The 26,571-nt window shown below is 46.3% G+C and overlaps 1 protein-coding gene across 2 annotated transcripts in view; it reads left to right on the top strand.

Annotated features, from left to right (window-relative positions):
• PDZRN3 (PDZ domain containing ring finger 3) overlaps positions 1–26,571 on the top strand; it is a 162,741-nt gene that overhangs the window by 88,886 nt on the left and 47,284 nt on the right. Inside the window, exon 1 of one of the 2 annotated variants that reach the window (XM_032966503.2) lies at positions 8,927–9,343. The exons of the other annotated variant lie outside the window; for it this stretch is intronic. Within the exon in view, the coding sequence (XP_032822394.2) occupies positions 9,275–9,343 (69 nt within the window). The 5' untranslated portion in view covers positions 8,927–9,274. Of the gene's footprint in view, positions 1–8,926; positions 9,344–26,571 lie in introns of those variants that run through there. 2 annotated transcript variants of the gene reach the window in all.

The following is a 26,571-nucleotide window of genomic DNA, read 5'->3' as shown; positions in this document are numbered from 1 at the left end:
AAATATGTATGACAGAGTGGTTGGATGGGTGGCTCAGAAGTCAATGGCGGAGCCAGGATTTTCAGGTAGGCAGGGAAACCCCTCCAGCAATGAAAAATGAAAGGAGTTGTTAGTTAGAAAGGACTTGTCCCTTGCTTTTTATTCGACGCGTGTGCGGCGATGGCACAGCCATCGATCGAGGGTCGAATTCGAACCAGGTGTGATCGGCATCGCGCTCGCTGAAGGTGTTTGCCTTCAGGGAAGTCGTGGACTGTATACGCAACTGCGCACAATTCTGAGTCACTTATAACTGCTTTGCCGTTACTTATTGCCAATTATGGACTCAGACTATTGTCCTATCATCTAATAGAGTCCCTGCACGTAATAATATGCTACACAGTGGCAGTGGTGGTCGCAAAATGCCGATTTATTACTAATAAACCCCAATGATCCGATCGAAATTAGAGATTAAAATCGGATCGTTGGGGGGGCACGTGCCACCCCCCCCCCCCCCCCCCACTGGCTCCACCAGTGTCAGAAGTCAGATAGATGAGCCGGCACCGCTGAGATCCTGGGTTTGAACCCAAGTTTTTAGCCACCCTTGAGTAAAAAGGATATTCAAGTGTCGTGAGTTGATGGTGTTAGCCCTGTCACTTGTTGCAGCACAATAAACCATGATATTCAATGTGGTTCTGCATGCACTTCACTCTGCTAACTTCCAGCTCTGGCAATTCAATATATTGCGGGTTTTTTTTATTTTATTGGTCATATGATAAACATTAATCCCACATCCAGGCCAGACGCGAAGTTGCTTCTCTCTACTGTATAGACCAAAGGTCACTTCCAAAAAGGTAGCTTTATGATTTCCACGTCTCTGGGCTATTCTTTAACAAACTGGGTTGCACTGATTTGCAAGATTTCCCAATAGATCTTTCTTCAAAAGACATGAGACCAATAGCACAATCGGAATAAAATTGGGAGAAAATTACACAAAAAGATGAAATTATATATTGTTTCAAAGGCTGCAGTGGTGGGAGACATAATGGTGTGTGATAGTGTTTTATTTACATTATCACTGGACTAAATAAGTCAGCATTTGTAAATGTGCGTATTAATAATATTTTACACATAACAGTGCTGCACTGAGGGTGCATTGTTATTGTGTATAGTTAATCATGGTTCATGGCTCAATATTTCTGTCTTTTGTCATGGAATAAAAGAAGCAACTCACGTAATTTCCCTTCTGTTATTGCAGCAACTTTGACATCCTTAAAAATTATTGACATAATTCTGAATGTATATACTGTATATTGCGGTTTATCTTTTGTTCTTCATCGAGAATCATATCTGAAAACAGTTACCACACCTTGATGCCATGGCTGCTACCATTGTGAATTTATTTTGAACACTAGACTTGCAATTAAGAGGTCACCGATTGGATAAACCCGGCACGGCAGATTTAAAATCGGCCGCAAGTTTATGAAATCCCCCCCTCCCCACCTCTGTGCATGCAGAAGCACAAATAAATTCACCACAATCATTCGATTGTGGGGTCGTGTGTGTTGAGGGCAGAGTGTTGGTACTCCCACCTCTCCCAAGACGTCTGGGCAGCGCGGAAGAGTAGGCCAAATATCATCTCATTCTAGTGGGGCTCTGTCGCGCTAGTGGGAGGCCCTTCCACCAGCGGTGGTGTGAGCAAGCATCTGCAAGGGTTGCGCCTCTCCAATTTTAACTTATTACATTGCGGCTACCGGGTTTTTGCAATGGACTTGACGGCGAGTCTCACAGAGCCACCGTTATGCTCTGACGATGCAACTGTGCGGGGCTTTGAGTCATGTCCCGCCCAAATTGACACGGTGTGAATTCCACGGGACTCACACTCAATGCAGCAAACCGATGCATCTCAATCCAGATCCCGGGTTCTCAACTCCATTCCAGTACTTGTGCCCGCAAGTGAGCACATTTAAGAACTGTATCTTGTGTTAATTTGCATATGAATGGAGGACATGGCCTGTTATGGGGAAGCAAGCCTCCTCGGAATTCCTGTCGTAGACGAGGTGACTGTTGGTGAGATGGCAGTGACCTATTGTGCCGCTTGTCTGCCAGGATCGATGGGCCACTTGCGTTTGTTTGCAGAGCTTGTTGATGCCAAGTTTTTTCCTCTTAACATCCAAGACGCTGCAATTAACGTCCCATTGCTAATTAGGGATGCGCTGCGATCACCCGGCGTAGCTGTAAGCTTGAGTCGTCACTGCCAAGTTTCGTCCAGCGGGTGGACAGCAGATTTATTCTTCAAGGAAGTAAAACATTTACGAAACTCTTTCTCAGGGGGCTCCTGCATTGAGACGTTAGGCCAGTTCCATTCATGAGTGTTTTGCTTGTGGGAGGAAACCGGAGTACACAGAGGTTACCCGTGTGCTGTGAGAGAAAGATGCAATAATGCATCGCCATACTTCACTCTCCTGGTCGCCTCGCTGCCAAAGGCTGCAACGTCCAGGCAGTCTTCCATCCAAGTACCCACCAGGCTTAACCTCTCCTGAGCTTCCGAGATCTGACAGCAGCTTGGAGAGATTCTCCGTCAATTGTGGAAGGGGGTGGTGGGGGGGGGGAGAGAAAATAAAGCAAGCAGCCGCATTATCTCCCTGCAGAGGCAAAACAAAAATCTCGTTAATTTGCTGTGGACGAACGTGCGTGGGCTGCGCTAAATCGATGTGCCGGACGACCGGGACAAAGCAGACCGAGAGCGGGTCAGGGGTGGATAAGTACAACGGCACGGTGACGCCGATGCTGGTTGCTGCTCCGGTTGAGTTTTGCTGCTCGCGACATGCACCACAACTGTCAGATAGGGGCATCCGGTGTGGACAAAATCAATGCCTCATTGATGCCAAAGCTTTCTCGTGGGAGCCATAGATGTGTCGCTCCGCAGAAATGTAACTGCCGAGCAATGCCCAGTGGCCACAATTGGCCCGATTGTTGTCCAGAATTTGCTCGGGTCCAGGCAGGACACAGGGCTAATTAAACGGGCGTCATATTGCGGCACATTAAGAAAGGGGGATTAAGGCAGATCGGCTGCCAAATTGAGTAAGCCTGTGTACTTTTGTGCGTGGAATGTTATTGTCCTTGCGAAAAAAAGTATTTTCTTTCAGCCTTGTTCAGCTTGCGATTCGATTGAGCAAAGTGCGGTAACCTGGTGTACGCACTGCCCTGGTGTCAAACAGACCAATATCCTTAATTGGATGATTGATGGTTTTCCAAGCAATCCACTTTACCTTCTATTGGCCACACCTGACTTGTGGATTGTAAAAGCTTCCAAGGGCAGCTCGTTTGTCTTCTAAGAATTGCAGTTTATTTTACCACCTGTTGAGTAGATCGTTAACCTCAAAGGTGATACAAGCAAAGTAAAAAAAAAATTGCTTCGACCCTTGAATGAGTATCTGTGAAGGGATTTAGTAATTAACACTATCTTGTCACAAAAATGCCCGCGTGACCTGTGATTATTAAGTTAGTCCGCTTTAAAGATTTTCGCAAAGATAAAAAGGTCCCCAGTGTGGCCTACACAGACTACTGGGGCAAGTTCTGTTAGCGAGCACCTACGAAGGCCTGCGTAGTGCACCGAGGGGGTTTTGTGGCCAGCAACACACCCGGCCACCAGTAGTCTCACTACTGCTGAGGTACACACACAAAGTACTCATCTAAGGCTGAGTCAACCTAGGGGAGGCCCAGGACCGATTCAGATTTCACTCGCCACTGGCGTTCGCTGTGGCAGGAAAGCGAACCCAGGTTCGTAGAGCAGTGTGCCAAACATTGTGCAATAAATCACATACAAACACGCAGACGAGCATGCCTGCTCGTGCGTAGGCACACAAACAGCTCGAACACTTTGGATCAACCAAAAAAACAACTTATCCGGCACAAATTGGTAATGATTGTGGCAAAAGATTGATGCTGAAAGGTTCAAGAGAGCAGGATGTCTTTAGCGTTCATCTGGCTGGCACCTGACAGCAGCATTTGATGGATCACTGATTGCGTGAGAAGGACGCTGCAGGATCGCGCCACCACAGCACACTGGGGCAGCTCTTCACGAGAAGGCGACACAACTTTTCTTTTGTGGTTTGCGACGTTTGAAAATAAGGCGGCCAAAAAATCACATAAACAAGCGTGGCTCGTCTCTGGCACAATCATGTCTCGCACCCTGACAGTGTGGTGTTGCCGGACTTGATGGCCTCCTACCTGCAGGACATATGCCTGACCGGCTGTGTGTTTGGTCTGAGCTGTCACCGTGTTTTTTTTTTACTGGGGCGGTGACACCCAGTAGTTTATATGGCCCATGGAATCCTGTTAACGGCACTGTGAAGTCCTCTATATTTTTTTATCACGAAATCCATAGTTTTATTTTAACACACCCAATAAGGCTGTCTGTTGTTATAGCCAGTAAACATTATGCCTGTCCATCAAAATATCAGAGGATACTTCACAATGTCTCACTATAACTATAAACCCTCTAAACCAATCCGTACAAAACTTACCACAGAGCCTACCGTTACTCATACCAATATTCAGGTCTGTACACTTTTTTAGTTTTTGCAACGACATTAATGAACATGATACTGCATACCAGCATGATTAGTGCCCGTGCGTCAGAACGGCTGTGTTAAAACGCTGACACGTATCTCTAAATGCGCGTGATTGACATGCACATCTGTTTGTAATGTGCATTTCTGCATGCAGCCATATCCCCGTAAACAAACGGAGGCTCCCTTAACAGACTGGCTTGCCACCTTTTTTCACGCACCACAGCCGGCATAATGTGCAGTGAAGTCACGCGCACCTGGCGTCCTGCCACTCTTAAACAGGTGACCAGAAATTTGAGTGCTGGTATTTTTTTTATCCAGTTACAGGTGATGCCAGGACACAGGTGTGCTCGAGTACAACGGTGCAGTGCGATGCAGGGATCAGAGTCACTCAAATGTATGCAAGGGATCCGTATGGCTTTTTGAGATGAACTTTGGCGTTGTTTTTCACCACATGCTTCAAGTCTATTTCTGCCGTCTCAATAACCATGTCTCTGTGTATGGCCCTTTTCCAGTTCACTGCTGCGTAAAGGCCTCCCGTGCCATATAGTTCATGGAGGTTGCTTGACCATTACTTCACCACTTCACCACACGCTGGTCAACACGGGTTGGTGATGGGAGCAAGGCCCTGGACCGGTTGAGATATCACTCACTACAGACGCTAAACCGATGCCAGATTCATTGCACTGAGCCACTGCTCTAGCCTACGTCTATTAACCTAATAAGTAACGTATACACAAATGATCACGACAGAGGTGAACGAAACCTTGCATCCTGATGTACGCAAGGAAACTTTTCTGAATGAAAAAAAGAGCGTACACTCAGCGGTTTGTGGCATTCCTCTCGTTCATTCCTCCATTGAACCCCGGGCTCTGTGGTTTTAGCCACGCGTCAAACATCTGCTGAGCAAATAGTCAATCTGATTTGAGCGGCAGTCAATATCGTGCACGGGAATCGTGTACAGATTCCCCCTACGGCTGCGGGCGAAGGTGCTTTGTTGATATTGTTTGTCCAAATTCCTCCCTCCTCCACCCAACTCGCCTCCTTGGACATCTGTAAAAAAAAGAGCTTAATAGCTCATCGGATTACTTTGGGATAAATAAATAAAAACTTGTTGATTCTGACGGTCGGTGACGAGCCAAACTTCCGCTGCTCCCTGAAAAAAAAAACCGGCAAAAGAGTTCACCCTGGTTCATCCCTCACGCGGCAGCGGTAACAAACGCGCATTGTAAACAATGACAACCCATTACCCACCGCGACAAAAGCTTGATTAAAAAGTACGCTCTAAGCAATGAGAAATCTTCGGCCATTCTTGCCAATTTTCGCCACCACACGTTTGCGGGGTTGGGTTTTTTGCTTTTGCGCGTGCAAAAAAATGTTGCGCAGCGTGAAATATTTACCCAATTAGTGTTGGGAATGGCATCCGTGAAAACTAAATCGTGCACACGTTGCCGTTCGTTTTTTTTGCGTTTTGTTACCGCTCGTTGAGAGGCTTTTGTCCATAAAACAATGCGATCGTAACAAGGAAGAATGCAAATGTGAAGGCTGCATTTACATTTTTCTTAAGGGTTAGTAATTGCTCTGTCAATATAATGCATTTTTTTCATTTTTTTCCTGTGCTGCCTCGAGGCTTAATGCGAAGTAATTATTCCGTTGTAGAACACACGGAATGGTGAGTCATTTTTATCAATATATTAACTCATAGCTGTTTTCCCACACCTTTTTTTTGGGGGACAAACACTCATTGTCACAATTTTGACAACTTTACCAAAAGTATTTTTTTTTCTGATTATGCACGCGCATTGGGCTATAAATTGCACATATTTTGTGGCGCTGCTGATCCTCTCGTAGCCCATTGTGGGCATACATGGCAAACATATTCCAGCATTGTAAATTTGCCGGAGACCCTTCCCATCCAGTGTACGGCATCCCCCAACGTTCCCGAGTCCTGACACTTTTGGGACTGGCGCAACACCAAACAATTACGCAAAATTAAGGCGAAAAATCAGATTATGTCCTCCCTAGGGCGTTGCGTACGGAGGGGTCGATGGGCTCCCCTCCCTGCCTCCAGGCCCTCCCGTCCCTCCCCTCTTTCATCCATCCCACCGTGGGCGATCGCCGGGCTACGTGCTGGCTGTGTCGTCTTGTGAGTAGCTGAGACGCATTTTGGGGAGGGGGGCAGGTACCAGAGCTTCAGAAGGAGAGGAGGGGGGCTTTAACAGCAGTTCCGTCATGGGTGATGCATTTTAACAAGCCAAGATGAGCTCCCCAGGACATGGCCATTTGCATGGGAATTGGCAGCGGTCCCATTGCGAGAGGCTGTGATGTTTGGCGGAGGAGGGTTGGGCTGCCCTTCTATCGCTCTCTGCTCTTTTTCTCTCTGCTTCTTGTTTGATTCCTGCACTCCTCTCGACGCACAGAGTGAAAAATGAGCTTGTTGAGTTCAAGGCGACGAAGGCGCAGTCTCCTTGACCCCGATTGTTGATGCTTTATTGAAAAGGCTCGGCCTTGTGTGGAATAATTTTAATATGAATCACAGGCGTCCAAAACTACTATTCAATAGCGTTGTATGCACAGATGAACTTGTGCACTTGTTTAAAATTAAGCCAGGTTTTTTTTTTTTTCCGAGAAAGCTAACACCAATACACGTGGAGGGGATTATTTTAATGTCATGTTTAAAATACGATTGCTCTTCATACGTTTTCAGTTGCGTGGCGCGTACTTAACTTCACCGTGGCCTGCAGTGGTCTTTTCGATGTCTCATTGTTGATGTGAAGCTTTCGTGACTACAGGAATCCATACTCTTTGGTTCTTTCGGTAAAGTCACGTAGGTAGAAACCTCGTTGTAGCAGCTCTTTCGCTGGTTCAGCAGTTCCACTGCTGAATTATTTTTTTCCGCCTGAGGACGACCGCTTGTGCTGCGATCGAAACGTCGTGATTTATTATTTGTATTTTGTTTTATTTTTCTACCTACGTGACTTTACCGAAATAACCAAAGAGTTTGTCTCATTGTTCTGAAATATGTGACCGGGGCAGGTATCTGAGCTGGTTCAAGTTTATTTTATTAACGCAGGTCAGAACTCAAGAGACCAGGATAGCAGTCTCATTTGCAAGACTGACCTGTGTCACCAAAATCATGAAAGAAAAACTAAATAATCAAGTGCAGCAGTGTTACGTGAGAAATTAAAAATATTGCACGAACATAATTCGACGTTAAATAATAGATTCCTAGAAGTATAAGTAGGCTCGACAAATGATTGTCAAGACTCTTGATTGTACAATTAAACAAATATGGGGTGACTTGTACGAATATTCCTACTTGGTATAGTATATAGAATATATGCACATGCCATTCTCTTTGCAAGAGTAGGTAATTATATGTGAGTGCTTGTGAGGTGGTCAGAAGATGGAAAATACAAGCAACGGATTATTGAGTCTATCTATGCAGTGCTTTAAATTTTGCCCAGGCGTATGCATGGGTTTTCTCAAGGTACGCGAGCTTCCTCCCACGTGCCCAACACTCATTCGTGAAATTGGCCAAGTATCCTAATACAGGACCCTTCTGATGCAAGAAACCACCGACAAAGCAGTCAAGATACTCAGCGAGGCATTTCTGGGTAAACAAAGTTAATTATTATTTCTATTACTATTTATGTCTTGGTTCAAGTTTAAAATTAGCCAAAATAAATACAACTTTAAGATTGTGAAATGCAATTTTTGTCCCGCAAAGGTAGAGTGTGTGGTATGCATCACAAGCTGACATCTGCATACCTGACCTCAATTTCCCCGTGTTCACCTTGAATGCACTCATTGTGCAAAGCACAAGATGATGACGATGATGATAAATAAAGATGAAGTTATACGTTAAAATCTAGATTCTTTAAGCCTCGGAAAGGTTGAAGCATTCAACGTGTGCTCAAATTACACTTAGCTTCTTCTTATTCTTCTGGTAAGTGTACACCGGAGTGCCCTGTATCAATAGAAGAATAATACGCTGGCTATTTCACTAATTCAGAGATTTCTGTCTCCGAGAAGACACCGGGGGTCCGGCGACCTCGCTAACCGTGGTGCGAAATCCACAGCGGCCCAAACCGGCCCGGTCGTTATCGTGCGCACGTTCATCTGTCATAGTGCGCCAATTACGTTAAACACAGTCTCAATGGGCAATTGGCGGGGGTTGAGGGGGTGGCGGAGGAGCGTCTAATCCCTTATGCGGGAGGTGGAGCCAGCGGCATGTGCGAACGGGCAATGGCAGGAAGAGAGGCACGAGAGGGGAGACGGAGGACGGGGTTAGCGGTGGGGGCGGCGGCCGGGGGGTGCGAGGAAGGAAGGAAGGGGGCGGTGAACGCATGCTGGCTTGTAGGAGCGTGCGCGCCGGAGGATCATATGGTGCAGCTGTGCAAAGGGGAGCGAGGGGGAGAGAGAGAGAGAGAGCGAGCGAGCGAAGCGGCGGTCGTGCACGGAGTTAGATCTGAGGCGTCCTGTTTCTGCACGTGTCAGGCAGCGCTGGGGAATGCTGCGAGCGTCGTAGGGCTGCTGCAGCCTCAAAAGCGCCACTGCCGCTTTTGATCTCTGCCAGCGGGGCCCGACGATTGAGGACTTTTGTTCGGCGTTGTTAGCGTCCGAAATAACGAGGGTTTTCGGGTTATTCTTTTTGTATTTTTTTTTCTTTTCATTTTGTTGTTATTTCTTCGCTCATTTTTCTGTGCCCTCGCGAAGAAGACATGGGCTGTAACCTGTGCACTCTGCGCAAACAAGACGAGCACTACAAATTGCTGTATGAAGTCTGCAAGGTGAGCGTTGCTAATTAGCACCCGCTACTCCTGCCACGCTCGTGGTCGCAAGGGGTTGCCAACTGTCCGGGGTCTTTTGTTTTGCCTATTTGAAGGGAGATATCCTGGACAAATATGAGCCTTGCCACCTGGGTTTATGTCCGTTGCAAAAATATTGCAACAATCAAGACGGTGCATTTGGATTGTCTTGAGTGGTTTTATCATGGTGTGTTACGCGTGTTCTCCCCTCCCCTCTGTGAGATATTATTAATTTCATGATATGTCACAGTTTTTTCGTACGGGCAGGTGGCAAGCCTAGAGGTTTCTCAGGATGTTGGTGCATGTGTTCGACTTCACTGACTGGGCTTGGACTCAATCAAAAAATGTGAACGTCACTGACCGTGATTCTTTCTAGCCGTTAAACTGCATTGTTAGAAGCAGGAGCATTAGCAAGTAATTACCTGGCTTCACCTTTACCTTTTAGCATTATTGTTGAGACGTAGGCAGGAATTCTTATACTTTTGTAATTTGTACTCATATACTTTGTTTATTTCTTTATTTTAGTGACTTGCTTACCTTTCCTATAGTTTGCACTCCTGTTGTGTTTTTGTTAATGTTTGTTCTTGTAAGATTCCGACCCGGCCCTACTGGACATCTGTGAAAAAGAGCGTCAAAGCTCATCCGATTCCTCCAGTCTAAATACAGATTCTGAGAATAACATTCTTATGTTTACGCTTACACTGATACGTGCTTGTTCGGGGAGTGAAACGTCAACATCGTTTGTAACGCTCTTTGTTTAAATGGCAAGTTGTGTTTGTTCTCTGACGACAATGCCAGATATTTTCTAAGTGTTTGCAGATAATAATCCTACCTCATTGATTGTACCACAAGGACTACGTTCATAAGTTGAAGGCACTCCAAAATTATGCGTACAGATTTGACACCACAATCGTATTAACTGCATGTCCACTTTAAAACATCGTGTATTGTTAAAATATACACATGCAACCTCAAATAAAATGTACTTTCCAATTCATGAAACTGGCAGTGCCTAAGTGTAATTTAAGTGTCATGTGGCATGTCTTGGTGGCCCGAGAAGCTCATGCCCGAGTTAATAATAACAGTCAGGAATGTTGTTTTGAGTGGCCGCTTGATTTTTTTCTAATGAATCTTTGATATCCTTACTTTCTCAACCTTAAGTCGTTACACGTGCCAAGTGGCCTGCTGGCTAGCAGCTGCTAGTATTGTTGGCTGGGTGATATAAGGCTGTCCACACAAAACAAACCTTCATCTGCAGCCCTCCTGAGCTAAAGAGCAGCATTAGCATAAGAACAAAGTTATCTTCAACTCAAATCCCGAGTGTCGGTCTTCCCCGCTGAATTGCAATTCCCACAGCATTTCCTCGGTTTCGTTTTGGCTCAGTGGTCGAGACAGCCGTGATGGCTTCTTGGTTTGTCGTTTGTGATAGTTGCTTGTTTGTTTATTTATTTACAGTGCCTACGAGATGGGAAGCGTCGACAAATCTCAGATCTTATACTTGCGTTTGTGGACGTCGGAAAGGGCAGGCAAGGAGGGGGGGGGGGGAGCTATGGGACACTGCGGGCTGCTGGGGTTGGGATCCCCGGGAGGAAGTGGGGGGCACGTGGTGGTTGGGAGGGGGGGCTATGGGACACTGCGGGCTGCTGGGTTTGGGACCCCCGGGGGGAAGTGGGGGGCACGTGGTGGTTGGGAGGGGGGGGGGCTATCGGACACTGCGGGCTGCTGGATTTGGGATCCCCGGGGGGAAGTGGGGGGCACGTGGTGGTTGGGAGGGGGGGGCTATGGGACACTGCGGGCTGCTGGGTTTGGGACCCACGGGGGGAAGTGGGGGGCACGTGGTGGTTGGGAGGGGGGGGGCTATGGGACACTGCGGGCTGCTGGGTTTGGGACCCCCGGGGGGAAGTGGGGGGCACGTGGTGGTTGGGAGGGGGGGCTATAGGACACTGCGGGCTGCTGGGTTTGGGACTCCCGGGGGGAAGTGGGGGGCACGTGGTGGTTGGGAGGGGGGGGCTATGGGACACTGCGGGCTGCTGGGTTTGGGACCCCCGGGGGGAAGTGGGGGGCACGTGGTGGTTGGGAGGGGGGGGGGGCTATGGGACACTGCGGGCTGCTGGGTTTGGGACCCCCGGGGAGAAGTGGGGGGCACGTGGTGGTTGGGAGGGGGGGGGGCTGTTCTCCGTTCATCGCGATGGTGCCGCCTAGGGGATCGGCTTCTGACTCCTTCGAAACACCCCGGCACCTACGCTGAATGTTATCTCTCCGGCAAACGCTGCCACAAGCATTATAGTTCAGAGGGCGCCACTGTCAGCACCATTGTCATGGAAAGAGGTGATGGCGCAGAGGAGGGGAACGAGCGAGATGGAGAGTGAGAGAGAGAGAGCGAGTGGCCTCGCGACAAGGTTAGGGGCAGGCGAAGCAGGGTATCAGCTCGGCGCAGTCATTTGACTGGTTGACACGGCGTGCTATCACAAAGGATCCCTGTTTGGGGAGCCATCCATCATCGCTTGCTGCATGCGGAGAGTTGACCCGTACTCCAATGCTGCTGTGTTATCTACGCCAGATAAGATGTGCGGTGCTGATAAACACGTGGGCAGAAATGTTGCTGCTGCTGCCCGCTACTGCGGAGCGGGATAGCACTGGCTTCTGTGGTGGTGGTGGTGGCCGGCAAAGCAGCCTATTCAATACCATGCACAGCGCCATCTGTAAACAATAAGCATTTGATTAATGTGCGTATTTATTGATAAAACTGAAAAGTAAAAAAAAAACATATATATAAGGGGCAGCGGGTTTGGGGTTGGGAAGTCTGTGTGTGTTTGCTTACTTTGGTAATATATATTTGTCAAGAAGGCAGCGATATTTGAAGTTCAGTACGAAACCACAGACACCGTGAAATGCCACAGGTCAAGTTTAAAATCGGGCGTAGTATAAACACTACAAGTGCAAAAAAATAACGGGGTGTGGGGTGAGGGTGGGTGGGATGGAAAAACATTCAACAGCCATGCGCTTCGTTTGCACAACAATGCCAACTCTCTTATCGTGACCACCCCCCCTCCTCTTCCTGGAGTGCGAATGTGAACGTTATATTGCGAGCAGTGCGTGCGAAAAGGTTAAAATTATACTCTGGCCCGCGATGTCCATTAAAGAACGCAGTGAATCGAGCAAAAAAAAACATCATTATCCCCTGACACGTTAGGGCTCCTCCTTTGTGCCACTTCTCTTTGGTTAATGTGCGCGTTTGGGGTTGTTTTGTCGCCGCCCTGGCCATATGAGGCCTCGAGACAGAATGTCAATAGTTTGATTGGCTTGACAGTAAAGGCAGGATGAAAACAACAAAAAAAAGAAGGCTTACATTGATGGGAAGTGATTTTTGGGACACTGTTTTGGCACGATAACCCGACCTTCTCGAAGGACCCTTGAACAGCGGACCAGCTCTTCACCTACCTGCACCGTTGATATTACCAAAAAACACGTGCATAGATAGCTTACATTAAATGATCAAATTAACCTTGTGCAATGTAAGACGTCAGTTGCTCGCTGATCATTGCGTCCCTTTATTAAGAAGCGTAAACACAACCGTTGGCTCTTTTTCCTCGAGATGACGCTAAAGGTGCAGCCCTGACCTTTGTTGCTCTCACACCACTGCTGACGGAAGCGCCTCCACTATATCGAGCCCTAGAGAGCCCCTGTGGGAAAAGAACAAATTAGATCACTCTGTATCTTTACCAAGGGCAGTTGTTTGAAATTAATGTATTAATTACCGTAGCATGTTGATGCAGCAGTTAACAATTATTGCTGGGTCCTGCCAGCAGGCCATTGACACCGGCACACAATCGGATTTTGTTTTGTGTTAATTAAAAACCCAGTGCTTTCGTTAATGTGAAAGAAATTGAAATGCCATTAGGGGGGCAGTTGTTGCCTGATGTGTACTGTGGCGTTTAAAGAGCAATTTCCCAGCTGAGAGAAAAATTACATTTTGATATCCAAATGATACTTGACTAATGGGCCTCACATTGATGGAGAGCTGGAATGATGTATCTGCGTGAGTGGGGATGGTTGTACTGGGAGGGGCTACCTTAGTTCCAGCTCATTGACCGCACACTGAGGGCGCCCATAAATCGTGCCTTCACCCCTTCTCTCGCAGCCATTTCTGCTTGATGGGCTCTTACAGAAATTGTACCAGTTTTAGCAGCTCGAGAGAAAACAACGTACGTGACGTCAGTGCGACTTCTAGCCCAAGTGAGATCCACGGTAGAAATCCGGCTTATGAGAGCGCCACATATACACGCACTGCCGTGGTGTAATGGTGAGCACATTGGACTCGCCATCCAGAGTTCAAATGCCAAGTTTATTATTTTTTAGCCAGGTGAGAACTCATGAACCAAGGATGAGTCTCATTTGCAAGAGCGACCTGAGGCATTGGTCTGCCAGTAGGGGGCACTGATTGCTTCGTATGATCCCATTTGAGTAATTTGCAGGTATTTTTTTCGAATCCAGAAAATTTGGGCACACAGTGGCTATACTCCTTTGCGAATTACGTCGCGGGATCGCTGATGTCCACCGTGAAGCCGAGGGTGTTCGGTGGGTATCATGACGGTGATTACACAACGCAGTGACAATCGGGGTGGCCACCGGGTTTGAAGCCATGGACCTCTGCCGCTGGGCCGCGTCACCGGCCCAAAGAGGGCGCCAGTTGGACCTCATCCTCTTGGGCGGCAGTCGAAACAATGGGCGAAGGTGGAACGCTGCATCGATGCATCGAGGAATATTCGGTTACTCAAACTCACGACGCGCGGATTGAGTCACGTGTGTAGGAATCGACGGGCGTGCGTTTTAGTAAGTGATGTATATGTGATAGGTTCGTGTGAATATCCCACCAACTAGAGACCACTCGGGGTCCGATACAATTCAACGCACCGCACTATTCTTGAATTTAATTGTGGACCTGAATCACGGCAACTCATTGGATTGTGCGTGACGGGGGGTGAGGGTTGGAAGAGAGAATCGTTGTGGCCCTCAGATACAAGAATATTGCTCGCAAAAAATATATGAATGCGTACATATTTCATAATAGGCATATACTTTTGTAATTTAATTAATATTAATACAGTGTGTAAATACAAATGTTCATCACCCTTCCAATGGTGTACTGTTCCAGGCTTGGTGCTGTATGTTTATGCACAAGCAAAGCATGCAGTCAAAGAGGAGAAAATCATTGAATTTCCTTTTGATGTAAAATACTTAAAATAGTTATCCAGACGCGATTATAGTAAATAAGAGATGCGACATGAGCCCACAATTCGTTCGGTCGCTTCGAAATGTGAATTTTGATACACATATATGAAGCCAGGGACATTGTCCGTTTCATTCTCCCGGTGCGGCAATCGAAATTATGGGATCTCATTTTTTTTCATTCTCCTGACCCTGTCAACCCACAAGTTTAAATGGGTTTACCACAGTTAGTCAATCGACAGGTCGCGTGTGGTGGGGTAAAGTGTAAGTACTGCCACCTATTCCATGGTGCCTTGGCCAGCATGGGATGAGTAGGCCAAAACACCCTCCAGGTTGGATTTCTTGGAGAAGTCCTTCCACTAGCGGTGGCATGAAGAAGCAATTGCAAGGCTGCACTTTTGCAAACGAATTTGAGACTTTAGCTTAGGAATTTAGCAGTGAGCTGATAAAACAAAAATAGCCACTAATAATTAGCAGCGTGAAAAAGAGAAGTTATTAGCCCATGAAATGGCGTATCCTAAATTATCTTAAATAAATAGGCATCTCGTCGCAGTGCAATTAATGCGATAAAAATACATGGAAGCAGCATTGGCCGAAGCAAAAGACCAAACGTAATGCGATTTTAAGTTAATTGCTCGCAATGTATTTTACACCTCAATATTTAATGAAAACCCCCTCCCCCTGGCTCCCCCCACTCCCCCAAAAAAATCGAAAAACATATATTTAAGTGTAGACCTTGCTGGTTTGTCAAATCAGTGAGTAGTAGGGCACGGTGGGGGGGCGGGTAGGGCCATGGCGAGGTGGGGCACCTCCTCAGTGGCGGAGGATCTCGGGCCACCTGCTGTCTGGCACAAGGTCAGCTGCTAGGCGGGCACCCGCGACACCCGCCCTGGCCCTACTCCCTCTCTCTCTCTCTCCTCACAAAGGTCCAGCCCGGGCGTGCAGCCCTGGCTGGGTCGCTCATGGGCTGGTGGCCGCTTCGCTCATGGGCTGGTGGCCGCTTGTTGGCTTGTCATTTCTGGGGGGGGGGGGGGGGGGAGAGGGGGGAGAGGGGGGGGCGGGAAGAGGCTTCCTCGCTCAGTTGAACAAAAACTGATTTCGTATTCCAAATCCAACGTAGCAGCGAAGGCGTTCGAAATGCACATGTCGTGAACTCTCCGACTAAACAAAACAGTCTAATTGATTTTCTGCTCGAATGAGCATTGAAGCGGTGCTCATCTCCTCTTTAAAGCTCGGAACCGGTGGGGTGAATTCTACATTCATGTGATGGGAACAAGTCCATCTGTACAATAACCACGTTTAATTTCCCTACAAAGTTTTATTTTTTTATTACCCCCCCCCCCCCAGGATTTAGAACTTGAAACCTTCCAATTGTGAACCACTCGCTCTACAGCTGAGCCACGTGATCAGATAACCGTGCAGTAGTTGTGCAATGCAGGGATAAGTATGCAGGTATTCTGATGTCTTTTGGAGATTTTCTTGATGGGCTTTCACCACAAGTTATATAACTCTATGAATCCACTGCTGGACCGGGGCTTCCTCTAATTTATGTTGGTTTGTGGGAGGCATTTGACCATACTTCACCACGTTGGTCAATGCGGGTTGGGGAAGGAGAGCGACCAGAACCGGATGGAAATATCACCCACCCACTGGTGTTAGCCGTGGCCCCGGGAATCGAACTCAGGTTGCCAGGTTCATCGTAGTTTATAGCACAATGCAAGGCACTCACCACTGCATCAGCATTCAACCACAAAGTTATTAAACAACCCATTCGCACAGAGAAAGAAAATCGCTCGGCTATTTTTAACTCAAAGACACTTATTTTTGCAAACGAAAAGGAAAAAGTAAAATTTAAGTTACAGTGAGGGAAACAAGTATTTGATCCCCTGCTGATTTTGTACGTTTGCCCACTGACAAAGAAATGATCAGTCTATAATTTTAATGGTAGGTTTATTTGAACTGTGAGAGATAGAATAACAACAAGAAAATCCAGAAAACGCATGTCAAAAATGTTATGAATTTATTTGCATTTTAATGAGGGAAATAAGTATTTGACCCCCTCTCAATCAGAAAGATTTCTGGCTCCCAGGTGTATTTTATACAGGTAACGAGCTGAGATTAAAAGCACACTCTTAAAGGGAGTGCTCCTAATCTCAGCTTGTTACCTGTATAAAAGACACCTGTCCACAGAAGCAATCAAGCTATCCGATTCCAAACTCTCCACCATGGCCAAGACCAAAGAGCTCTCCATGGATGTCAGGGACAAGATTTTAGACCTACACAAGGCTGGAATGAGCTACAAGACCATTGCCAAGCAGCTTGGTGAGCAGGTGACAACAGTTGGTGCGATTATTCGCAAATGGAAGAAACACAAAAGAACTGTCAATCTCCCTCGGCCTGGGGCTCCATGCAAGATCTCACCTCGTGGAGTTGCAATGATCATGAGAACGGTGAGGAATCAGCCCAGAACTACACGGGAAGATCTTGTGAATGATCTCAAGGCAGCTGGGCCCATAGTCACCAAGAAAACAATTGGTAACACACTACACCATGAAGGACTGAAATCCTGTAGTGCCCGCAAGGTCCCCCTGCACAAGAAAGCACATATACATGCCCGTCTGAAGTTTGCCAATGAACATCTGAATGATTTAGAGGACAACTGGGTGAAAGTGTTGTGGTCAGATGAGACCAAAATGGAGCTCTTTGGCATCAACTCAACTCACCGTGTTTGGAGGAGGAGGAATGCTGCCTATGACTCCAAGAACACCATCCCCACAGTCAAACATGGAGGTGGAAACATTATGCTTTGGAGATGTTTTTCTGCTAAGGGGACATGACAACTTCACCACATCAAAGGGACGATGGACGGGGCCATTTACCGTCAAATCTTGGGTGAGAACCTCCTTCCCTCAGCCAGGGCATTGAAAATGGGTCGTGGATGGGTATTCCAGCATGACAATGACCCAAAACACACGGCCAAGGCAACAAAGGAGTGGCTCAAGAAGAAGCACATTAAGGTCCTGGAGTGGCCTAGCCAGTCTCCAGACCTTAATCCAACGGAAAATCTGTGAAGGGAGCTGAAGGTTCGAGTTGCCAAACGTCAGCCTCGAAACCTTAATGACTTGGAGAAGATCTGCAAAGAGGAGTGGGACAAAATCCCTCCTGAGATGTGTGTAAACCTGGTGGCCAACTACAAGAAACGTCTGACCTCTGTGATTGCCAACAAGGGTTTTGGCACCAAGTACTAAGTCATGTTTTGCAGAGGGGTCAAATACTTATTTCCCTCATTAAAATGCAAATCAATTAATAACATTTTTGACATGCGTTTTCTGGATTTTTTTGTTGTTATTCTGTCTCTCACTGTTCAAATAAACCTACCATTAAAATTATAGACTGATCATTTCTTTGTCAGTGGGTAAACGTACAAAATCAGCAGGGGATCAAATACTTTTTTCCCTCACTGTAGATGTTTCATTTATTAATTAGTATTACTCTTTGAGCAGCAGTCGTTTGTACGACAGCACCGTGGGTTGGCATCGCCTACAGAGGGTAGCTCCCCCGTCCCCCGCCCCCCGCGGTGCCATATGGTCGTGTTACCTGGGCCCCCCGGTTTTTTTTGGGGGGGGGAGGGGGGATGGGGAACGGTGGGGTAAAATGTACAGCAGGTGGTTTGGCGAGTGGGACCGCCGTCTTCCGTTGAGCCCATAACATGCGGTGCGAGCGGCAGATGCGTCCGCGAGTCGCCGTCTAGGGAGCTACCACCCTCCCCTCCCTTCCTCGCTCACTCGCGCTCGACTTGTCCCTCCCAAGCCCAGGTGCCTCTCCGGCTACACGGCAATTACGAGGACTCCGCCACACACAGATTGATCCGTTATGCCAGGGTGGGGGACCGCTGGCTAGGTGATTTCTCCGGGAATATTGTGGGTGTTCCTTCCTCGCTTCAAACGCCGCAGAGCTGGAGCCAACCGCGGTCCATTGTTGTTCTTTCGTCTCAATGCAGAGACGACGGTGGGTACATTTGCCGCCGGATTACATTGGACGATTTAAAACATTGGTCAAACAACGCTGCGCATTTATCGGTAACTCTTCCCCCAAACATTTATTAATGTAGAATAGCAGGAGTAATATCTCTGCTATGAAGATGGGCTATTGCCGTAATTATAGCCTGTTATATATTTTTTTTCTCTTTATGGGAAGTATAAATGATCATTGTCTTGCGTTTTTTTTTGTTACCTGTGCTCAAGTGCCACCTCCAATGCCGCATCACAAAAAATATATTTAACTCTCATAATCGGAAAACTTCTCTGAGATGGGCCTCAGCCTCATAGTGTAAACCTGTTTAAAAGGAGGGATACAAAAAACTATGGTGGGGGGGGGGGCACAACACAATTAATGTTAAAACGATTAACAGGATGAGGTAAAGGATCTGCTTGTGTCTATCACGCCGTCTGCTCAAGCTCCCACCCGATGCGTGTGCTGCGTCTGCAACAAAAAGGCTACGACGCCTTTCAATAACTATGCAGGACTCATTTTTGTACCAACATTTTTTGGCGTGACTACGAGAATTTATAAGGGGGGCTGAGCCTTCAGGAAGGGGGGGGGGCTAACCCCCTACGAGCTCTTCCCAAGTCCTCCTGGACTGGCAGGCCAGTCACTGAGGGGCAATGAATACAGGATTTTGTTCACAAATCAAGTCGCTAATCCTGTTTATCTGCAGGCAACAACTACTAATTGGACAATTTGGACCAAGTGGCCATGAATAATTTACCCGGACAGGCTTTCATGTCGATGCCATCCTCGTGATTTTAGATCCACACAATTAACATCTGTCCAATAAATAGGTCTTGAACAGTGACCTCGTGAGTGTATGTATATAAATATACATTTTTAATAATGTATACACAAGCGTAATCCCTTATTTATTCTGTACAGGTATTTTTTTCGTTGTAAATTTTCACTACATTTTTATTAAAGAGGGCTCACGTCGTGCAAAACATTATAGAACAACATGGGCAGTTTTGAAAACGATCGTGACATTTCATTATATTTTACCATTAAAGGGAAAAAAGTAAATTCCAAAGAGCTATTCACATCCAACGATTCAAATCCTGAGAGGTCATTTTATTTTGTCGCCGATGTCTTATCGTTCTGCGTTTGTTATTATTTTTTTTTTTTATGGTGTCATAAGGTGATGCAATGTGGCCTTGAGGGGCTCGGGTGAGTGAAGTTTGACTTGCCTCTGTGGTAGCTCGCAAGGCTTTGCTCATGCTTCCAGTTTGAAGAGAAGCTTCATTGAATCCCTGCCAACTGAGGCTGTGCTCATTTATCCACAAGTCTGTCACTGACACGCGTCTCTTTGCGGTGTGCGGGTTGTCATCACACTGGCCTCGTAAATGTGGTTCACGTCACGTCTTGTAGTTTATTCATTTTACTTGCAAGTGAAATCTGGTCACGTGGCACAGTGATCAAGTGCAGGGCTCGGTTAAATAAGTACCACTTTGCAGGGAATTATTTGTAGTTATCTCATAGAAAGACTAACCCCTACCATAGGAATGTGGAATTGCCAACACTGGGTCAGGATTACAAACAGGAGATGAACCTTACTCCACATTAATTGAGTGGGAAATCAGTTTGACTTTTATATATGTATAACACGTGTAACATTTGTGTGTAACATGTAATATATTTGACTGATTACACTGTGACAGAATTAAAAGAACAGTGCAGTCATATTGGACGCTGTAATTAAATGACTCATTATGTGTCCCACAAATTTGCTGTGTGAGAACATTCCGAGATCATAAAAGCCCAAATGTGTGTTGTGGTACATTTGGTGATTCTTGGTTTTTGTGTCGCATGCTGTACTCTCTATCCTTTACTGTGGAAATGTAATATAATAATGTATAATTTACGGCCATTTATTAATCAAATAGTGTATGATGGTCTGCCCACACTCTGTCAAACATGGGTTGGTGAAGGGGACACCCAGCAGCAATTCAGATATCACTCACCAACAATGTGGCAGAAGTGATTGGGAATCGAACCCAGGTCACACACGTTACATTTTGAGTCAAGCATGGTGCTGATAAGGGAAGCTCGGGGAGCTGCAGTGTACAACAGTATTTTTCGCTCCTACAAATAGGCATGTATTAAAGATTGATATAGCCATTATGGACCCAATAGGCCACATAAAGCCTACCCTGTTGCCATTTAGATGGATCCAGGCTAATTTTGGTGCATGGCATTAAAGCCGCCACTAATCGCATCTCATTGTGTGGCATGTTAACAGGCCATGCTCTTTCCAGTTGAAACCCTATTTAATAGGGCTATTGCAGACAACAACCAGAGACTTCAGTCTGAACCGTGCGTGAGATCATGGGAGGAATTTTCTGAACCAAATGCCACTTTGAAAAGCATGGGAATGTACAGAGTGGTGGTCTCCTGTGTGTTCTTTCCGAAAGGACTTTTCTCAAATTCTCCTGTCTGACACGGGTGGTGAACACAGTCCATTGTAGGTTTGTCTCATGCCGTGTATTTTCACGGTTGCAAATTCCTGGTCCAAAGGTGGAAGTTTTTCCCGGAGTTATATTATTTTTATATGTGAGATGATCGTTTCAATATATGCACTGCACCATTACAAATTACTTTATATATAAATATATGTAAACTGTGTCTAACAAGAGTCTTATTTCTGTGTTTTTCAGGTAAGAACATTTCCTGCCACAAAAAATATCCATCATCTTTTTTTTCCCCAGCAGCACCGTAAGTCACCTTTTAATGTAATCTCGAATGCTTCACAAATAATCCGTGCTTCCCTGTGAAATAACAAATAGACCGTGATCACAGACATTGAGAAATTATCGCTGATGTGCTGTTTTGACAGCACAACTGCAGGCGCAGGATTTATTTACGCTGCGTTACGATAACCACGGTTTAAGCTACAAGTTGCGGTGTTTAAGTTTTTTTTTTTATCCCCGGGGGGGTAGAGGAACGTGCTACACATTTGTGTACAGTGTAAAACTGTCGGGCTTGATTTATTTTCCGTTCTAAATCTACCGTGCAATTCCACACATTGTTGTTTTTTTCCGTTGTTTTTGTATGTCATTGCTTTCAAGCGCTTACCAGTACTATAGTCAATTAGGACAAACCCCGTCTGCGTGAATTAAGAGATTGCACGCTCGCGTTGGGCAATGTACGTGTCCCTCGTGCGAACGGCATATTCGCACAATTTATTCAGCTGTCAGGCGAGGCATGCTACGGTGAACGTCACGTGACCTGCTTCACGAACCGGTGCCGGCGACACCATCCTGTTCGTGACGCGTAGGTGGATCATTAAATGTGTCTTTTAAGCCCTCGTGATTTGTGCCAGTGAAACACAGCGTAGGTTTTATTTATTTTTTTAACGGTGGCATGTTTTTTTTTCTCTCTCTCTCGTAACATTTAGCACATCAGTATGTCATCCGTTTAACTTTCGCGCCCGGTGTACGGTTTACTTTGATTTATTTGCACTTGATTTTTTCGAAGTGGGGGGGGGGGGGCGGAGGAAATCTGTCACCTCCTTCTGCTTTCAGAGCTGGCGTTGAGCGTGATGTGAGGGCCAGGTGCGCGGCAATTACGTGCAAAGGCTCTGCGAGCGAAAGGGCATCTGACAGAAAAGGGGAATTTTCCCTTGCTATTAACCTCCCGCGGTGCATTTCATTAAGGCGGTTTAAAAAAAAAATGCCTTCCTAAATGGGAGCAAATGTGTCATCGGCTTGTGATTGACCAAAAGAAAACCTCTGCATTGCTTCTTTCCCTGACCCAGCCCGTGGCTTGGGGCGGGATGACAATCCTTCCGGGACCAGATTAGCAAACCGGACATGTGAGCGATGTTCACTGTGTTGGAGTGTATTTTAGTTTCACGCTCTTAAAATTAACATTTTAAACGGCGCTTTTGAAAACAAACACCTCCCACCGTCGCGCTGTGAAGAACGCAGCGGTTTATTTATTTAACTCGGTGCACAATAAATTGTCGACATCGTCCAAATACTTTCCAAAGACAGTGGAGAAAAAGAACAGCAGGAGTTGGCAATATATATCTGCATACTCGTGAATTTGCCCAAACTTTTCCAGATTCCTTATACCTTCCTGGCCATTCTGCAACTATTTGCTTAGAATGCTCTCAATCGTTCTGCAAATGGCCCCACACACTGTGGAACAATTGAAAAACACATCTCGGACCACATAAGCAGCAGCATTTATTAAAGCCTGTTGCACATTGCTCTGCTTTGATTCTTTGCTCTTAAGAAGATGCTCCATGATGTTTGGAGCTTCTTCAGGAGCTGAATAATACTGGTAGGAAACGTAGTGGACTGGAAGCCCAACCGGGATTAATTTACAGAAGGCAGGGGATTAATTGTGTATGTCTGTGGATGTCTGTCCACGTGTATCCGGACACCCGGATAAAATGGGAGGGGCGGGGCTGGGTGGAGAGGGGAGGGTGGGGAGGGGCTGGGTGGGGAGGGGATGGGGAGGGGAGGGTGGGGAGGGGAGGTTGGGGAGGGGAGGGTGGGGAGGGGCTGGATGGGGAGGGGATGGGTGGGGAGGGTGGGGGGTGGGAGGGGTGGGGCTGGTCACCTCGTGGTGCCCTTATAAAACTCAACGTTTAACCTACTCACGCTGGCTTGTGCCCGCCCTCACAGTCGGGCATATTTGCAGAATACACCACGTGGTGCCGCCGTTGACCCTGGCCATTGACCGAGCAACCCAACGTTCCTAACAGCTCCCTCTACAGGAGAATGTGTTTCAGTGGTGCACCGAGAAAACACATTGGAAACCAACATGTGAGCAACAAAAGACCCCTCATATATAGCCTCAACAGACTTTTGGGGCAAGTGCTGTTAGCGAGTACCTATGAAGTACATCAATGAAGGCCTGCACAACACACGATGGGGTGCGTGGCCGAGTGGCAATGCCTATACATCGCACCACGTACTAATTTGAGGCTGAGTCAACCGAGCGGGAGACCCAGGACCGATTCAGATAATTGCCATCAATGTTGGCCGTGAGCGGGAATCGAACTCTGGTCGTCGGGTTCGTAGCACAGCGCGCTAACCGTTACACTACCGCTCCCCACAAGTATACAAGAAAACTGCAAATCCATACACAGTAGTATATTTGGTTAAGCCTGTTGCACAATGCCCCGCTCTAGTTTTAATAGCGTTGAGAGTCAGTCTCTTTCCTTTCAAGTCACCAGTCGTGCAGAAAACAACAACTCATGCTGTGTGGCGCCGTTGTGATTTTGTTCTATTTTGGCAATCGAAGAGTTTCCAGCATGCCATGAAAAGGCTCCCGTTTTGCACAGAAAAAAAGGAGAGCGAGAGATCTGGGTGCCTCTGCATTTGGAATATGTTTAGAAGCAATTTGTAGAGCAGAATATTTAGTTGCCATGGACACATGATGGGAGAAATTGCTGCCTCTTAAGTTCAAGGTAATAAAAGGTTTCATTATATTAGCAGGGGTGGGTGGCTACTCCAGGCATATCCTTTGAATAGAAAGTGGCGTAGGGCTGTAAATTGTGCAGTAATTTGATTGTAATTATAGCAATGTTCGTCCTTACCTTCTTTCTTCATTTCTTTCCTTATATTTTTTTTATTCGTGAAAGAACATTTTGCAAGTGCCTATTTTAATTAAATATGCTGCCGTCATATCTCTTTAAAATTCTGGTACGAGGTCATGTTTGACATAGAAATGTTTTGATTTTGTAAAATCACTCCGCTGGGATTTCCATAAATGTCTGCGTGTTTTTTTTTTATTTCTTCTCTGTACACATCCAGTGTGCATTTGTTTGAGGCAGTTGGATTTAATATTTTTCACACAAAATAATCGCTGAAAGATAATGGCATTCACACAGCAAACCCTTCTTTTCCCTCAGAATTTATTTGCAATGATCTTGGGAGGACATCTATTGGATTTTATTGCTGTTAAGGCTCCATCACATATGCTGCACCAGCCACGATCTTTCAGCCCCACTGATGTGTTGAGTGAATTGTTTCTAGTTAAAGAACACGAGGTGCTAAGGATGCGATTATGCTTTTCAAGTGTATCAGAAAATCTGACCTCGATATAAAAACACGTCCAGCGGTCCTAAAAAAACACAGTGTAATGTAACTAGTGATGTCACTTTTGTTAGCGTGAAGATACATTCGTATACACATACCTAGGCATCATATAAACGATGCAGTGATTTTAGTAACATATGAAATTCTGCTTAAAGTCTGACGATGTTTAAATCCATAACTCATCCCTATGAGGATGTTTTGTCGCATAATAAACATAACATGAACGTAGTACGTGGCATAAGAGGTTGGCTTAGAGTAATTGAATGCAGGCATGCAAACCCAGCGAGAGTGTGTGTGGTTGGACCATAATTTATGTTATCCTGCTTGTAAGATAAATAATCTATGTTGGAGATACGTGTGTATGAGAAACTGTCAAAACAATTCACAAGTAATATAAAACACATACGTAGTTTCTTACACGGTCTATGTTCTGTAATAAATTAACCACCAATGTCAACACACTCATAGTATGATATGATTATTATCAATAGACATGGTTTAGAAACAAGCCAATGGTATGATATGTTTACCGCTTGGTACTCAAAACAGTGAGAATGTTATTGTCTTATTATTTATTTATTTCCCTTCTACGTGACTTTACCAAAAGAACCAAGAATATGAATCCCTGCAGTCACGAAAGCTTTAAATCGAAACTCAAAACAGTGTTGACATAACCAATTAACATTGCTTGTGTTGTTTGAAAATTCAGCATCATATGCAGCCTTTTTTTTATTGTTCTCCTCTATTTAAAAAGCTCATTTGCAAATGTTGGGGCAGTGAGTTGTGACCAGTTTGGTAACCGAAGGGACACGTTCTTTGCAAATGATGTTCAACTCGTACCAATTTCTTACAGAAAGGGCCTTTGTCTATAACCGTCGGGAAGTTCACCGGCATTAGTTCAAGCAAGCTTGAACTCTGCCGGTGAGACGCTGAATGTGAAAACCGGTCCAGCCGTTTGCTTGTAATGAATCAATGCTGCTGATGAGATGCAAAAAAAAAATCTATATTTAAAAAAAAAAACATTTTACGTGGAGAGACAAACATTTCAATGATGCGTTATTTATGTTGTTGTTGTCAACGTCACTCACGATGACCCTTCATGATTATTTCCTGAAATGTTGTTGGTAAATTCATGTTCGGGTGGTCTTTCCACAAGCGCCGACCTGGCCGACAGCAACTCCCATCGGCATTTGTCGAGCAGTGGGTGAAAACGTAGCGACACAGCACAAGCTGTGCTTAATCTTTAGCATTTCAGTTAACCCCACAACCGTCTGTACCTTCCCTTCCAGTTAGCTTCGCTTATTTATTATTTTGCTTATCTGCCCCCCCACCCCACCCACCCAGCCTGCTCTTTCTGTTGCCATGGTAAAAAAAAAGCACTCTGCCACTTGGACCTCTGTACCTTAATGCGGTCGGAGCAATTGGCGAGCTTTCAGAAATAAAGCAAAAAACAGGGCCGCCCGCATTCGGCACCCTCGTACTGGCACGGCACTCGTGTGCACGCGGCACCTCTTCATGTCTCCAAAGTCTCCCTTCCAGATGGACCGAGTGCGCTGGTTTCGGGGCATTAGAGTCTGGACGTATTATGTGCTGACCTCACACAACGGCATTCGTAAATGCGATGTGCTTCAGTTGCCTAGAACCAAATGACCTGGACGAGCACCCATCTCGTCAGGTCTCAGAAAGCTCAAGCGGTGTGTTGACCCTGCTGGGTGAGCACCACGTCCGTGCATGGCGCGTGGCGGACCACTGTCGCGCAAACCAATTCCGTCGCGATAGTATTTTTTTTCCCTCGAAAACAATCGCTGCGCCGTACGTCCTGCGCTCCCACGCCCCGCGCTTCGTTTTCGCCAACCCGCGCTGTCCAGCACGGTAAAGTGG

The sequence above is a fragment of the Petromyzon marinus genome, chromosome 36 (genome assembly GCF_048934315.1).
Source record: "Petromyzon marinus isolate PM22_M1 ecotype Great Lakes invasive population chromosome 36, UKy_Petmar_22M1.pri1.0, whole genome shotgun sequence".
Classification (NCBI taxonomy): Eukaryota; Metazoa; Chordata; class Hyperoartia; order Petromyzontiformes; family Petromyzontidae; genus Petromyzon; species Petromyzon marinus.
The sequence above is the reverse complement of the archived record's forward strand: the minus strand, read 5'-3'. Positions and strand labels throughout refer to the sequence as shown.